At 47.7% G+C, this 13,404-nt stretch overlaps 1 protein-coding gene across 2 annotated transcripts in view; it reads right to left on the reverse strand.

Annotated features, from left to right (window-relative positions):
- FSTL4 (follistatin like 4) overlaps positions 1 to 13,404 on the reverse strand; it is a 154,268-nt gene that overhangs the window by 70,917 nt on the left and 69,947 nt on the right. For both annotated transcript variants that reach the window (XM_088536941.1, XM_088536940.1), the window contains exons 4-5: positions 3,929 to 4,119; positions 1,176 to 1,296 (exon numbers count right to left, since the gene is read on the reverse strand). In XM_088536941.1, coding sequence (XP_088393067.1) covers positions 1,176 to 1,296; positions 3,929 to 4,119 — 312 coding nt within the window. The remainder of the gene's footprint in view (positions 1 to 1,175; positions 1,297 to 3,928; positions 4,120 to 13,404) is intronic.

The following is a 13,404-nucleotide window of genomic DNA, read 5'->3' on the forward strand; positions in this document are numbered from 1 at the left end:
CCACTGGACCAAAACCCCATGCAAATGACTCGTGCAATTTCACTGGGAGTTGCTGTGACTTTGAGAACTCACTGATCCAAATATGCTCCCGAGCAACCGCATGTCAAGCCTTTAGATGGCTGGGTTAATTCACTTTACAGCCTTTTTAATGTGAGAGGTTTTATGTTTTACTGTATAGCTGCTAGCTTGAGTGTGCTGCGTTGCATTAAGTGCATATGTGGTTCAAGCATGTCTAAGGTGACAGCTGGGGCTAATTTTAAAGCACTTTAAATATTATTATTCAAATTTTTTTTTTTTTAATGAAAAGCTGGAAGCAAAGAAAACAGAAACCACACTCTTTAGAAAAGAGGAGATTCAGAGAAAACACATTTCCAGGATAAAGCACATGCTCATCAGCTGTAGCTCACTGCCCTGCTTGTTGGAAAAAAATACATTTTCTGTTTTACTCTGTTCAGTATCTTGAATGGCTTTACAGGCACCACAGAAGTCTTGTGTCCTCCACGAAGGAGGCAGTGCAGCCCTTTTCCAGGGAAGTACTTCACTGCAGGCTTAAAGTGTGAACATAACGTTATGAAAATAAATGGAGTAACTAAAGTACTTCCTTGTCACCCTGTTTATATAGCTCGGTCATCTAGGGAGGCCTGCAAACGCTGCTGAGATGGGCATTGAGACCGCACAGTAATTTACTTACTAACATGGAAAAAAATAAGATGCAAACGTTATTCCTAGGCACGATATTCAGTAAAATACCTTTTGCACACCAAACTAACGTTGCCACAACACATTTGGACAGATTTTGAGGAAAGAAACTAGGAAACTTCTTTCCCATGCATGTTCTGTTCCTTGGGATCACTGGGAAGACACACACGTAGGCCCCAGCATCCCTTCAGCGCCAGCGACGAGGAGCCCCAACAAGCAGCCCAGCAGGAACCACGACAAAACCATCGGCCTCGCGCACTTTGCCAGCCCCCTAGGTCACGCTCAGCCCTTCGGAGCGCAACAAGCTTTGGAAACGAGCCCTTTCGCATCAAATTCCATGGTCTAAAACATGAAAAGGGATTATCTCAGCTGATGGCGGCTTGGAAGGCAATGGTGCCGCTACGGGTGCTCGCGCGCGCATTGGTCCTTCCCCACCCTCGGTCAACACAAGGACACGGAGGAGCGGTGGGACTCACGGAAGGCTGTGTAGAGCTCGGGCAGGGTCAGGTAACCATCGTTGTTGTAATCGTCGAAGCGGAGAAGGTCTTCCAGGGTACAGTGCAATAGGTCATCCTCTAGATCCTCCTTCTTCATTACCTGGGGCCAAGAGATCGTGTCAAGCTACCTCCAATGTCAAGCTACAGACTACGGTCCTTGTTATTTAACTTTCACTTCTATAAGGGGGCAATTTTTGTAGGAATTAATGGCATGCAAATGCTTGGCCCTCACTGCGGATGGGAAGCCACCCGGAGCAATCTATAGTGACGCACTATAAAGGTAAAGGCCTAAGGGATTCGGAGACCTTTGACAATTTTTAATTTTACAATGTTTCTTGCATATTCTATTCTAAAAATTTCACAATTTCTACTTGAGGAATTGAAGAAGCTTTAGATGTTGTACATCCAAGTTAGCAAAAAGTCCAAATTGGACCCAAGCATAATTAAAATAAAATGATAGGTTCTCTGAAGTTTTTGCAGAGCACGGAAAACTATGGAAATCTTGCATCTACAAGGCAGGAAGGCTTTTTGTTGTAGTCCAAAGACGCTTTTATTTATTATTCTAGTCTTAGCCCATTGTATTAAAGCAATCTAAAGTAATAATGCTAAAAAAATGACCCTTCACCCAGCAAGTAAAAATGTTCAATAAAAGTGAGATCAACCATAACTTCCAAGATCAATCTTCTAAAGATGGAAATTTCCCTTTGTCTACTTTTGTATTGAAAATTGATTAACTTTTCATAAGACTGACAAGTTTTTACTAGTCCTTTTGATTTAATGTCAGAGCCAAAACAAAAAACCCTCAAAACGTGTTCAGTAGATTTATGAATCTGACTTTAAAATACATTAAAGATTTAAATGGAAATAACATTCCAATTACCACAATTGTTAATGGCCTTGTACAGCAATGGCTGCAGCTTATTTGGATGTTTCAACTGCTGTGTCCAACAGGGAATAGTTGGAGGGGATATTCAAGAAAGGAGGGGACAAGGCAGGCTCTAAGCAGAGGACGGCTGCTCTTCTTTCCGGAGGGGTTCCACTTCCAGCGTTTTCCCTAGGAGAAATCCCTCTGCATTGAGGCTCCGCTTCAGGCATGAAGACCATCATTCCACCCTTAAAAAAGATCCTGCTTTCCCTGCAGCAGAGCACATTACCTGCCTCAGGTTTTTCTTTGCAGACAACACTGTGGTGCTCCAGAGACTATTTTTCTTTTAAATAAAACGAGCGAAATGTGCAGCAACAGCTCGTCTGGTGGCCAGAGCGAACGGGATCACAGCAGCTCCTGCTGCACCACGATCCTTTTATTCTCCTCTGCCGGTGGGCAATAAAATTCCTGCCTTCGGAGGATTCAGAAGCTGCACGGACTTCAAATTAAAAGAGCCAACATGAATCCATCCCAAAGCTACCTAACAAGGCCAGGAAATCTGCTGAGACTATAACGTGGAAAATTAAAAATCTCTTATTGACTAATCAATCTCCTAAAAACAGAAGCCTGATGGACCAACTTTACTAACAACACAGCGAGAATGGGAGAAATAAAAAAATTAGAGCAGTCAAGGTCTGTGTTTGCTCTTTGGGAGAGATCTGGGCATCAGGCATCTGGCAAACAAAGCCTGCGGCAACTTTGCTGCAGACCTTAAGGCCCCAAATTCTTGTCCTTTAAAGCACAGGGCATCCTCCCTCCTCACGACAAGGGCACGCAGGCTGCCAAGGCTTTATTTCCACACAAGCTGCCTCTTAACACATCCTGATGGAATAAGCTTCATGTAAAAAGGGTAAAGAACGGGAGAGGAGAACAGACACTTCGCTGTCACTGTGCAAAAGCCGGCTCTGAATTCAGATAAAAGTATTTTCTTATATCTACCAAGTCCTTACATAATCATCGGATTTAGATGAAGTATTGCATATATTCATAGCTGGGAGAGCTCAGAGAATTTGTGCTGACACTCTGCTTTGTGCGAAAAGGCTCTTGCATCACAGCGACGGTGTCGGGAGCAAAATCAGACAGTGAGCACAGTGGTGGTGCGAGGGCAAGCGTGTGGCATCGGCAACAACGGGAACACTGCCCGGAGATGCTATGGAGTGCGCAGCTTCATCCCAGCTGGGGCCAGGTCTTCTCCTCCTTGCGAGGCTGTTTCCTCACTCTGGTACTTGGAGCAGGCAGGTTGGACCAGTCACGCTGTGCGTTGGGTTAGTGCTACCCATTAGCGAGCCAAAAGCACGCAGCAGGCCCATAATGAGAAACAACAGTTTTCTCAGGCTCTGCGCTCCTTTAATATTATGAGGTTCGGCTAATCAACGTTTCAGTACTTTCATAGAGGCTCCTTCTCCGAGGATCCCTTCAAATGGTTCAAAATGCAGGAAAGAAGTGCTAAGAGGCTGCTTCCTACCTTGCCATATATCTAACCATCCAGACTAACTTCACACAAGCAGCTACCTGGAAACCCTCCCAAAGATGACTGGTAGCAATGGGGATCATCACCTGTTTTCCAGGGGCAAGGACAGGGCTGTTTGTTTGCAAAGAGGCCCCAAACATTTGTGACAACATCATCTCCCAGGGTTGGGGAAAGGACTCGCTGGCTGAGGCCCGTTTTCCTCCCTCGCCCGCTGCCGGACAGACAGTTACAAACAGCCGTTCTCACAAGAGTGCTGCTCTGCTGTACTCAATTTACACTCGGAATGAAAAACCCAATCCACTTCATAATTCAATTTTCATTGAGCAATAAACCCACCTGCGCCAGCTCGGAGCTGCTGAGATGCCCGTCACCGTTCACATCCAGGTACTTGAACATGGCCTCGACCAGGGCGCGCTTCTGGGCGGCTCTGTCACGCGCGGGGCTGCTCGGGGTGCCCCGGCGGCGCTCCCCGAGCTCCAGCAAGATGCTCTTGAGCCGCCCGTAGTCTGCCACGGTGCACGAGCCACCTGCAAGAGAAGGCTGCGTTACTGGACCGCGCACGGCCCCTGTGACCATTGCAAAACACTCAACTTGTAAGGAGAAAAGCAAGGTGCAAGCAAAGACAGGCTGTCTGCACGGTGCCGCATGGATGCCACACTTCACGAAATCCTCCTGCTATAAGAGTCCCCTTTTCTAAAATCCTGCTGCTTGGGAGGCTCCTGAGCACGTTCCCTTCCATGTTATAGAGCTTTGGGCACAGACACTCGGCTTCATAACTGCACCCAGGCTCACACTGCATTTCTCCAAAAGTAAATTAGATTTGTCTGTCCTGTAAAGTACAAACGAATCCCGAGAAGAAAACAGCCAGGAAGCTCAGTGACCATAAACAAGTGGCACTCGCTAGTCCTGACTGCACAAACCACGGGACTGACCCAGCAGCGAAACCTGGAGCTCTGAGGCCAGCGAGGCCCCAAGTCCCCAGGGACGCTACACGTTTCATCTTCCTCTTCTGGCATTACACAAAGAGGAGCCTGGTCTTTAGTGATGCTTCCTTGGGGAACCTCTTGTTCTGATTTAACAGGGAAATATTTCTCCACAAGGAAGGAAATATTTCCACTTAACTGAAATGAATAAAAGTTGCTGACCTTTTATACTCGACTGCTGTTGGTCCCGAGCATCCAAACATTCCTGCCCGGCACAAGATGCACGTGCCACAACAGCAGTGTTAAAACAACCTTGTATGTTAATCCCAATGCTGAGCCAGCTGGATTAAATTGCAGGGGACTGGTCTCACCTAGCATAAGGGACAATGCTCCTGTACATCACTGAGGACCACAAGGATCATCCCTCTGCGAGCAAGCGGAGACAGCAGCACATCGCTAACCGCCTTTCCTGTCCTTTCATTGCTTGCTGCATCATTTTCTGTCCTTTGGTCCCACTCTAACTGAAATCCAATTAAAATTCCAGGTGGGAGGCAGTTCTCTGATAACAAACCCACCTACCTTGGAGCTTTTCTCTCACCCTTCGCATTTTGTACTCGCAACTTCAAAAGCGCCACGACTTCGGGAGGCGAGGGGAGATGCACAGGCCAGACCTGCCCTCGCTCGCCGGGTCAGCATCCTGCTGCTGCAGGAGCAATAAGCACGAGAAAAAGCTTATTTTCTGCCCTGAACTTAGACCCTCCTAGATGTGAGCACTCCTCTCTGCGTGGGGACACAGAGGTCACTCAGCAGCCAGTGACCAGGAAAGCAGCCAAAGTGCAAAACTTTTCCTACTCTCTAAGCAATCTCTGGAAGTTACCTCAGTCCCAACTCTCCTTTACTGCAGAAATGTGGGCTCGGTCTCATCTCACAGCAAAACTGAGCTATGTGGTAGCTATTTCTTGCCTTATCTATCTCTATTCCTGTTTTTTTACAGCACTGCGTCTCCTGACTGGCACTCCAATAGTGATACAGGGAAATCCCGTTATTTCCATCATGCATTTATTTAAGACAAAAGCATTGCCGTACCAAAGGTAATCAAGCCATTTTGCCAAAGCAGCTCCTCTTTACTGCCTTCCAGCCTGCTGCCTGGGTCCTGCTTTCCAGCTGCACGGCCCTACTCCCTTGCCAGCCTGCAGGTCAAAGGAAATGCTCTGCTTGACCTGGAACAACGACTTTACAATTGCCCTTGGCCAAAGCACCAATTCCCGAGCGCTCTGTGCTCGGGCCGTTTGCTTCACGCTCCGCAGCCCGGATCTAATGCTGCTTTGAAGGCCACGGCTACGGCTCTCCGGTGAGCGGCCGTGGCTCGCAGCACGTGCCCTGCCCGGGATTCGGCCCGCAGCGAAGGATACGTCCTTGGGCAACACGAATCCTCCGGGAAGCCAGTGCCAAGGGCAGCGAGGCTGTGCAGGTCCTTCCCTTCCTTCACCAGGCATTGTGCATCTTGCAACCCAGTTATCTCCCTGCCAGCACCGCCAGCAGCCCTTCCTTGGAGCTGGTTGTACGGGTCTTGCTGAGCACCGCTCTGCATTTGCAGGCCCGCCGTCAATGACACCTGTAATCTTCTTATTTTGTGCCTGGAATCCACAGCTTTATCTCCTAAATACTCTCTCCTTAGGTTTCTGGCAGCAGTGCTGCCTGCATGTTTGCTCTTCTTCCAGGTATTAAAACCACAGCTGTTAAACAGAAAGGATCACACACACAAAAAGACATCCTTAGGCCCTTCTGCTCGTTCCCATTCTCGCTTCCGCTTGGCTAAGGGCTGCCAGCAGCTTCCTTTGCAACCCGAACTCATCATTAGCCGCTTGTCTCATGAGTGGGGCTCGTTAATAGCTGCCTCTCGCCTGGCTTTCCTTGCGCCCTTCCTGGGGACCTGGGCTCTTTGACGCGTCCATGGTGACCCCTGCGAGCTGGGGAGCAGAGGTGGCTCCCAGGCCCTGCCTGGACAGCTAGGGCCACAGGGACGTGTTTGAGGATGGGGAACACGACTAACATCACTGTTTGCTGCTCTCGCTTGCGTTCAGTCTGATCTGAATTTGCATTAAGTGCTCTCCTCAAAAAAGCAACACAGATCTGAGCTGCGAGCATCCCAGGGCAGGCAGAGCTCAAGCTCAGGGGAACAGTCACGCCTGGCCCTCTGCTTGAATGCACACCAGGTAAAAACACTGCATTTGTTAATCACTTATTTAAGAGCATCAATAATTTGCTTTTGAATTGACCACTGTAGAAGTGAATTAAAAACCCACAGGCTTTGGGGAGCCTTGGAAGAAATTGCAGCTCCCTCCATCAATGCAACTGCCAAGCTTAAAAGATAGGGATTTCCAGCATTTTTTTTTTTTTTTTATAAAAATGAGCCATTAAACCCCAGCACCAGCCTGAAGAGGCTCTCCAGCCTCTGCTAGGGATAGAAAGATCCCAAGGACCAAAGTCTGGTCGCTAAAGAAACAAGGTGTTTCTTGTCTGGTGGTAAGAAACAAGGGTCACGTCTGCACGCTCCGCTCGCTCGGAGCCACCCCGCGCCTGCTCTGCTCGGCGGCGGCCGCGTAATTCATCCTGTTTAGCGCGTCTGCATGCTTTGGCAGATAAAATATTGATCAGCCTGCCAAGAAACACAGAGTGCCACTATATTTTCATGTCAGAACTCGGTAATGAACTACATTTATCAAGACCATCCTCTCTGGGAAAGGTCAGTGGTGAACGTGGCTAAATTGTGATGACAGATCATTAATCCGGTTCCCTCCATAATTGCCCTCTTTGAAAATTTTACTCCCGGTGTCTGTGAATTGCAGCAATGCTTATGGGGGGCTCCTGAACAAGTCCCAGTCCTCCGTGGAGCTGAGGCAGATAACAGAAAAACAGCAAGTCTGGGGATTAAGTGTCTTTCAAAGTAATGCAAGGTAAAATACAAAAATAAATTAAAAAAGAAAATTTAAAAAGTTCCTTCTCCAGCAGTAGCTCCAGTCACTTCCCAGGGAGGCAATGGCACAAAATATGTTTTTCTTATCCATTTGAATGGAGCAACGAGATGAGGCTACTGGAAAAAATGTTCCTAGAGAAAAAATAAAAGGATTTCAGGATCTTTTTTTTTTTTTCCCTCCCCCCCACTTCAACAAGCCCATCCTTTCAGATGCTTCATTCAGGCTTTAGCTGGTATTACAAGAAGCAGCAGTGAATACTGTTATAGGACCCAAATTTATTTATGAGCATTGCTCCTTACTTCTTGTGCCATTTACGGCTAAACTGCCCATCAGCAGCAGCCCATTTCCATGTATCCGAAGGGAACGCGCTGCCCGCTGAGCAGTGACCATGCGCTCCAAAGCCCCAAGCTGTTGCGCCCGGGCAGGACGACTACGCGAACCCACTGCAGCAGTAGCCCACGGCCTCCTGGCCCATTGCACTTGGCAGAGTGGGCACATATTGGGATGGGAAAATTAAAGATGACTTCAGTTCTTCAGGGGTCTCGCTGCAAATCCCTCTCTTCCTTCACGCAAATTTTCTGTCTGTCTCTTCCTATCTGTCTTCCTGTTCCTTTAACTGCTCTTCTTTTCTTTCTGAAATGCACGGACAGATGAGGCCAACTTTACTCCTACTTCTGCTGAGCAACAGTAGAATCATAGAATGCTTAAGGTTGGAAGGGACCTCTAAACATCATCTAGTCCAAACCCCCTGCACACGCTGGGTCACCTAGAGCATGTGGCATAGGACTGGAGAAGGAGACTCCAAAACCTCTCTGGGCAGCCTGTTCCAGTGCTCTGGCACCCTCACTGTTAAAAAAATTTTCCTTAAGTTCCTGTGGAACTTTTGGTGCTTCAGTTTCTGGCCGTTTCCTCCAGTTCTGTCAGTGGCCACCACTGAAAAGAGGCCAGCACCATCCTCCTCACTGCCTCCCTTGAGGTACTTACAGACCCTGCTCAGGTCCCCTCTCAGCCTTCTCTTCTCCAGCTGAACAGGCCCAGCTCCCTCAGCCTCTCCTCATAGGGCAGATGTTCCAGGCCCCTGATCATCCTTGTAGCCCTGCGCTGGACTCTCTCCAGCAGCTCCACATCCCTCTTGTCCTGTGGAGCCCAGAACTGGACACAATACTCCAGATGCGGCCTCACCAGGGCTGAGTAGAGGGGCAGGATCACCTCCCTGGACCTGCTGGAGATGCTCTTCTTAATGCACCCCAGGATCCCATTGGCCTTCTTGGCCACGAGGGCACACTGCTGCCTCATGGTCAACTTGTCCTTCACCATGACGCCCAGGTCCCTCTCTGCAGAGCAAATTCATCATCATCATCAGTAATGAAGAAGTAATGAAGTAACAAAGAAAGAAAAAACTCTTCTTTTCCTAGCCCAGTATGTGAGCAATCCCTTTCCATCAACTCTGACAAGCACATCCTGAAAAGCTGGTGAAATTCAGAGTTCTCCTGCAACTTAAAGCACTTCTGTGAACTCTGAACAAAGAATATCCCACTGTTGCAACCCAATGCTGCCCAAAACCATGACCTTGGTTGTCCCCGTGCCACCTTGGTGTCCCCCAGGCAGAGTTGCCCACCTGCGAGTACCTGCTTTAGTTCCCATTTGAATTTTCAAATTAAGGGAAATTCTATTAAAGTTACCACTTAAGAGAAGCAGATGTTTATCATCATGCAAATCCATGAGCATTAGCAATCCTTCAGCTGCCACTGCTGAAAAAAATTCAATTAACAATAAAAGCCCAAACTAACTTGCTTATCTTAGGGATGTGTTTCAGTTAACAAGATGCACATTTATCAGATATCCATATATAATTCTGCAGCAACTGGGAGCTCACTGAATATATCACAGGAATGGAACAGACAATATATCCATATATTAAAAAATAGATACTATTAAAAACTAGACATTTACAACCTGGAAGAGTTGAATCTTGCCTCAGTATATATTTATTTGAATATTTCATTTTATTACAGCAAAAAACACCCATCTATTACTCCACAAGCTTTTAAAATAGATTAAAAACTTACAGTATCAGAACATAAATTCACCGTTCCATAAACAAAAACCCTCTTTCTACCTTTGACAATGAACTTCCAAACTGAACCACCCAAACGGATTGTGTATTTTGCCCCCAAAGGCCCAGGAAAAGAGGGACGATGCTCAGTGTGCTCGGGGAGCCCAGCACTCACCCTTTGCTTTGCCAAGGCAAAAAGCAAGTTCCAGCTTTGTGCCCTTCCTGGCCAGCAGTCGTAGGGGTGGGAAATGTTAGAAAGAGCCTCGGGAGAGACGCAGTGGGAACGGCGTAGGTGGGAAAGTGCACGATAAATGTAATTTATCACTGCCTCTCACCTCCTTAGCAGCGTACCCTAGATTCACGGGTCTTGCACCCTGCGGGGATCACTGGCGCGCTCCGGCCTCATGCGGCTACCAAACCCAAGTGCATCAGGGCTGTGGCAGCTCCCTCAGCTCCGTTTGCTCTCGAGGGCATCTCCTAGGAAGGCTTCCAATCCTGATCTAAGCATATAAGAGTAATTTTTCAAGTAATTAGTTAGATTCAGGGGTCAAACAAATCTTAGTTTTAATTCTTTTAGCTTCAATTGCCCTCTACTGGTTTTTGTTATGCCTCTGTCTCATAGGACTAGCCTTCCGTCTCCTGTCCTGGACATAATCTTCCCAGGTTTGGGCTTATGGCAGGACCAGGGTGCTCCTCAATTCTCTTGCAGAGCAGCTCTGCAGTCAAACAGGTTCAGGTACCAATGACTAATTCTGCTTTTCCTTGGATTTTACCATCCTGTAGTGGGCACCAGAATGAGCAGGGCCATCGTTTCCAGAGCGTGGCCTCCTTCCTGTTGTCTATTTGGCAACCATGGCCTTTCCTGGACGCCAAATGGTACCACAGGACAATGCTCCACCACACAGAGAGAGCCCCAGACCCTTTCCCTTCCCATTTAGGGAACTCTAAAAGATTATGGGAGGCAACTGCCTCAATCCCACTAGGACATCCTTCCCAGAGACACCAGGACAGCGTTTCCAAGGATTCATGAAAACCTCGCTTGCTGCCCATCTGGCATTGGGAAAACTCTCTGCGTTATGATGTGCAGACCAGGCTGCTCCTACTGCCGGTTTTACCCTCAGCAGCGTTTTTGCTTCTGCTTTCACCTTGAAAAATTAAAAAATGTTTGTCAAAGCGCAGCACGGCCACCGTGCCGCGCACGCCGGAGCTCCCGGATACGGAGCCCACGCCGCCAAGGCAAACAGCTCCCGCGCCGGCCCCGCGCCGCTCGTCCCAGCTACGCTGCGAGCACACACAGAGCAATAGAAATCGGGAGTGAATTATGCATGATCCATAAACAGAAAACTGGCTGTGCCCGATGATTAATTTATTTGCAGTACAGCCAGCCCTGCTGTCTGCCCTATAATGCAACTTTCCTAGTACCACACTTGCCAATGTTTAAAAAAAAAAATCTATGGCAAAAATCCCCATGTATTGGAAGTCATGCTCCTGGATTGCAAAAGGGGGAGCCGAGCTCCCAAAAAGAGAGCAAGATATTCAGCCTAAATTCAGACTTTGATTTTTGTTTCATTGCTTCAACAAATCAGAGGCAATTAGTTCAAGGAAATCCTCCCGTGCTGCAGTGACATCTCCATTAGCACGATGCTCACTATCTGTGGTTGAATCTCCTCTGCTTAGTGCCTCTTTGGGAGCAACAGAGCGGTTCTGAGCGGCACTGCAGCATTCCCTAATCCAGCAGCGCAGGGTCGGATGCCTGGAACCCAGCGGTACTTCCAGGAGGAGAGGGAGAAACTCTCTCCTCACCAGGATGACACCAACTGCACTTACCCCATGTGCTCCCTCACACTGCGAGGAAATCTGGTGGAAAGAGGTTGTTTTCTGCAGGGTGGCTCCACCAAAACATCCAAGGGGCAGGAGGGCTCCGTGGTCCCGTCTGCTCAGAGATGCTCCAAAACCAGGCTCTGGCTTTGCCTGCCGAGAGTACCTAGGAGCTTCCCTAAGCGCTGCCAAAATACTAACAAGAGGGATAAATACAGCTCAAGAGATAGTTTGGGGTCCCTATGAGCACGGGATGGGATTGCAAGCTGAGGATCGGGACTCCACGTACAGCAGAAACACAAGAGGCAGCTGGCAAAAAGTTAAGCGCAAACATCCTCTCTTTGATACATACGTTTTGAGACCAGAGACATAGGAAAAAACAAAACACATCAATGGGAAGAGAGGGGGACTTGTTTCAAAGCCAGTAAAACCTAGCATGACGCATCAGCTGCAAACATCACTTCGCATTTCTTGCTGTGCTTCGCTTTCAATTTTTACTTCTGATACCACTACTGGGGAATGCTATTTTATTACTGCTGAAGCCAGCTTTTCCTGAGCAATCTGGAATAATAAAAACATCTATCTAGTCACCCCGATTTGCACACTGATGGTTAGCTTTGTTCTTTAGTTACACGAGGAAGAGACTCAGTCCATTGCTTTGAGCAACCAAAAGTCCTGGCGACCTTTCTAACCCAGACATCCAGTTACTTAAATTAACAAAACCAAACAGATTTTTGTTAGATAAATGGTGTTTGCTCCGTTCATCTGCCTCTGTTGATGATGCTACGCAAGCCGCTGTTTGACATTTCACGATCCCCTGCCTTACTCCTGTTAGAGCAAGCAAAATTGGCTGGATTCCTCAGGGAAGTAACCAATACTCACTTTTATGGCTGACTGGCACATCTATCAAATACTTCCAGATAGCAAATGTATTACTTGGAAGCCTTAATAAATGTTGAAGCCTTTCGGCACTGATGTGGATTTTACTGATACTGCTGTGCTTCAAAACACCTTTCTAAACAATTCTGTGGCTTTTACTGCTGCAAGGAGCACGTCATCGTCCCCTGGTATGAGGGTCTCCGAGCGCCCCATACCTGGGTTGAGGTCGGTCACTTCTTGAACTCTGATTTCTCCTCTGCACCCCAAAATGTGCATGGGGAGACCCATCCCGGCATTAACAGTAAAGGCTCCTGCATGTCACCCGGGGGGACAGAAGACACTGGGAGTCGCTGAGGCTCCATGAGACCATAATTCTCACCAGAAGAGAGTTCTTCTGTATGCAGAGAATCAAAGGCAGTCAGAGAAACCTGTCACAAAACATCTGCCATTTCAGGCACTTCTCCTGGGCGTATGTGACCTGCGAGGTGACAACTTGAATCAAGGTTTTCTTACTAAGCAATCAGGGAGAGGAGGATTCCTGCAGGCACAAGAACTCCTTCCTGCTGGGGATGGGTGCAGTGGTCTGGCCCTGGTGTGTTGTGGCTACTGCTCGACCTGGCCTTCTGAACCCTCTGCAGCTTCTCATTAACAGATCACAATGTGTACTCCAAAGGGCACTACCACAATCATAAAATGTTAACTTCTGAGGAAAAAAATACATGCACAGGGAGGAAAAAAAGTCCCCTAATATTTACACACATATATATAGGTTGGAAATAAAAAACTTCACACTAAGAATTCTTGAATTGGTACTGCAACAACGGATTAAAGGGAAACATTTCCAGTCTGACCACATACATGTTGAGGGTAGAGTACATTTACTCTACCAGAATTTAGGAGTTTTGAAGCATTTTAAAAATCCAGGTTGGATTTTTGTTAATCATATTGTATAACAGGTGCCATCCCAGAAATCCTGCATTTATAGAGCCCCTCAGGAGGGATAGTCACAACTTGCCTCCCGCTTACACAGCATTCCGATGCCCTAGGGCATCCAGTCCAACCCTTCCGCGGGGACCGATGGGGACATTTATGGGCCTGATGCCTGGTCTCCTGACTTGGTTATTTGGTGGGAATACCCATCGCAGACCTCAAGCTGCT

Source organism: Tinamus guttatus, unplaced genomic scaffold, assembly GCF_059628265.1.
Source record: "Tinamus guttatus ecotype Peru unplaced genomic scaffold, ASM5962826v1 Tinamus_guttatus_pri_ptg000710l, whole genome shotgun sequence".
Lineage (NCBI taxonomy): Eukaryota > Metazoa > Chordata > Aves > Tinamiformes > Tinamidae > Tinamus > Tinamus guttatus.